At 57.9% G+C, this 3,198-nt stretch overlaps 1 protein-coding gene across 1 annotated transcript in view; it reads left to right on the top strand.

Moving 5' to 3' along the window:
- LOC127749238 (ras guanyl-releasing protein 3-like) overlaps positions 1 to 3,198 on the top strand; it is a 29,820-nt gene that overhangs the window by 24,417 nt on the left and 2,205 nt on the right. Inside the window, exons 2-5 of the mRNA XM_052266592.1 lie at positions 1,258 to 1,495; positions 1,636 to 2,011; positions 2,166 to 2,487; positions 2,930 to 3,103. Of these exons, the coding sequence (XP_052122552.1) occupies positions 1,309 to 1,495; positions 1,636 to 2,011; positions 2,166 to 2,487; positions 2,930 to 3,103 (1,059 nt within the window). The 5' untranslated portion in view covers positions 1,258 to 1,308. The remainder of the gene's footprint in view (positions 1 to 1,257; positions 1,496 to 1,635; positions 2,012 to 2,165; positions 2,488 to 2,929; positions 3,104 to 3,198) is intronic.

The following is a 3,198-nucleotide window of genomic DNA, read 5'->3' as shown; positions in this document are numbered from 1 at the left end:
AGGGGTGGGGGGTGAGCGCGGGAATGAAAGAAAAGGGGGTGGGGCCCCTAACTGCGTTGAGGAAGAAAGACGCCGAGGTAATGGGAAAGACCAGAGAAAATGAGGAGAGAGAGTCGAGGCCGAGTGAGTGTGGCGCGCGCGGCCCGCGGGCTGAGCAAATGGAGAGGGACCGGGTGGAGATAAGAATTTGTATGTTTGTACCGCAACTTGCCGTGAGCCTATTGATGCCTCAACACCGCAGTGGAGGTTGGTGGGGGTGGGCCGGAGAAAAAGAGGTGAAGCTGAAGTACTGGTGTGTACAGGGTACAGAAGGGATGTGGGGCATATAGCTTGTCTCTTTCCGTTCTCCTTTTCCTGGAAGGACCCGAGCCATGACACTACTATGAACAAAGTATTTGCCACCCTATTACAAGCCCAAAGGAACATTGACTTCTTGCCCCTTGTCTCAAAGTATAAGCGAAAAGTTAGCCAGTCCAGGGATTAATTCTGGAGAGCGTACGTCATGACAGATGCGCGTGCCGCGTGCCGGCCAAGGTGGTGCCGGCCCAAAATGCCTCTGTGCTGTGAGGTCTAATTACTAAATTAGAAGAGACAAGCTAAGCATATCAGTCCATGCCTACTCAAACCGAAGTGGCTCAAAATTGAGGATTCTCAGGCTTAGGCTTTTGTAACTGCACTCGTTGCAACCATAAAATATACAAATACAGAGTACGTTTTTAAATTGTTAAGCTTCTCTAACTCCGAAAGATCGAGGACAGTGAGAACGGACCATCAGTACTGAAGAGTGCCTACATATAGAAATGTAACTTATACCAAGTCATTTTGTGCTGTGACAACAAGAGTAGTTTTTAATCGATACAACCTTAAAGGTGTCTTTGCACTACAGAACACCTTTCTGAGCGGACTGCTCTGTTCGTACCTCTGCCTCACCCTTTCTCTCACTCCAGCCGCTCCTGTCCTCAACCCGAACGATCGAGTTTAATCGGCACTGAACCCAGCGGCCTGGTCTGGTCTCGACGGGCCGGGCTCGGCAAGACGCCGCCGTAGCCTGCCGGTCAACGACCGGGTAGGGTGGTCGGGGAGGGGAGATGTAGGGGTTGGAGGAGGGCGAGTGGAGAAGGGTCAGAAGGGGAAAGGGTACAATGCCCGCCCCGTCCCAATCATAGCCCAGACCAAACCATCGCAGTCATCTTCTCTAGCAGAAGGTATGCTACTTGAGCGTCCAACTTTGTAACCCCTTTCTTTGAATGTTCACAGGAGGGCAACCTCTCAGGCGATGGAAGCCCTAGCCCTTCCGACCGGCCGGCAATGGGCCCGGGAGCGGGCCTTGGGGCGGGCCTGGGGGCAGCAGCGCCGGGGGCGGCACCGGCCGTCGGCGGCCTCGGCGTCGGCGGCCTCGTGTCCACGTCCACGCCGCCCCTCCCGGGGTCGCTCTCCCGGCAGTCCCCCAGGCAGTCGCCGCGGCAGTCGCCGAGCCAGCCCTGCAGCGACCACGGTAAGTAGTGTGGCTGGAGCTGGAGCGGCCCAGCGGAGCGCCTGTGGACCTGAGGGTAGGCCGCCCGCTGCGCGCGCGTGCGCCACGGGTCCCCGGGAGGTGTGCTCACCAGGGTGTCGCTGATACTGTCGCTCTCGCAGGAGACTCGGACTCGGGCCTGGGGCCCCCGCAGTGGAGTCCCCTGGAGGCGCCCGAGCTGCTGCTCGAGGACGAGCGCCAGCCCATCCCCGGCGTGCCCATCCGGGGCGCCACCCTGCCCGCGCTCGTCCGCCTGCTCGTGCAGTGCTTCGAGCTGGACGGCGCGGTGGTGGCGCCCGCGTCCTCGCTGCCGCGCGTCGCGCTGCTGATGCACCGCTGGTGGACGTCGGCCGCGCACCTCGCCTCGCTGCTCGCCGACGTGTACCGCGAGGCGCAGCACCCCGAGGCGCCCGCCGGCCCGGCCTGCGCCCACCGGCACGCCGACACGGCCACCTGCCCCGTGGCCAGCACCCGCCTGCAGGTGTGCCACGTGTTCAGGTGAGGACCAGTCTACCGTAAACATGAAAATAATTACCGTTGTCTCGTTGTCTATTGACGTTAAACTGTAAAAGGGCAGTTTAGAATCGGTTTTAAATTTCTATTTTTCGTCGTACTGTTTCAGTTGTATTTGATCTTGTAATTGAATCTTCAGGTACTGGATGATCAACTTCCCCCTGCACTTCGAGGTGGAGCCTGGGCTGGTTCTGGTGGTGCAGGACTTTCGCAACCAGCTCCCCCAGGAGTGGGGCAGCCTCGTGGACACCTCGGTGCTGCCGAGCTTCGACTGGATGCGCAATCCGTCCGTTCGCCCGGGTCCGGGGCAGCAGCAGCAACCGCAGCCGCAACCCCAGCCGCAACCGCAACCCACCACTCAACATAATGAGAGGGTGTCTCTGGTCTTCAACCACATGGAGCCGCAACAGCTGGCAGAGCACATCACATTCCTGGAGCATAAAGTTATCCGACGGATCACGGTGAGTGCTCGGGCGGTGGGGTGGGGGGCTGCGGCCGTTGGCCTTTCTCTATCCTCGAGCCAAAAGGGCCTCGACAGGATGGGGCCGTACACAAGTTACGTCATCTCGCGTCATCTTTTTATTTATGAAATTGGGTGGATTTTATCGACCCTTTGAATAAGTTCAAGGACGGCATTTGGATGTTTTCGGACGCTGTGATGATTTTACCCTACAACGAATAATGGTACCACGCACGGAGGTATATCTATTTTCATTTCCTCCCAATCAATAACGAAATGTAAAATGGAGCTTCGTGGGGAAAATAAAGAAAAGTCAATCCTCTAAAATTGACGTGCAAATTTGTGTACGAAACCCACAGTGCCGGCGGAGCGGCGCACTGCAGGTTCTCCGCGGTGTCCCGACCCGACCTAACCTTTCTCACGGCTGTTTCCTCCGCCTCCAGTTCCACGACCTGAAGCGCTACGCGTGCAGCGGCCGGCTCCAGGACGCGTCCCGCCTCGAGCGCTCCGTGTCGCTCTTCAACGGCCTCACGCAGTGGGTGCAGTGCATGGTGCTGAGCCGCACCACGCCGCAGGAGCGCGCCGAGGTCATCGAGAAGTTCATCAACGTGGCCAAGGTACGGGGAGGAGAGGGCGTAGCGAGGGGTACTACAGTATCAATTCAAACGTACACCTAGCTTTCTTGAGATGTCTTGATTTTTTATTTCAAAAA

The sequence above is a fragment of the Frankliniella occidentalis genome, unplaced genomic scaffold, assembly GCF_000697945.3.
Source record: "Frankliniella occidentalis isolate FOCC.00 unplaced genomic scaffold, Focc_3.1 Scaffold41, whole genome shotgun sequence".
Lineage (NCBI taxonomy): Eukaryota > Metazoa > Arthropoda > Insecta > Thysanoptera > Thripidae > Frankliniella > Frankliniella occidentalis.
Note: the sequence above shows the minus strand (reverse complement) of the source record. Positions and strands in the feature narration are given on the sequence as shown.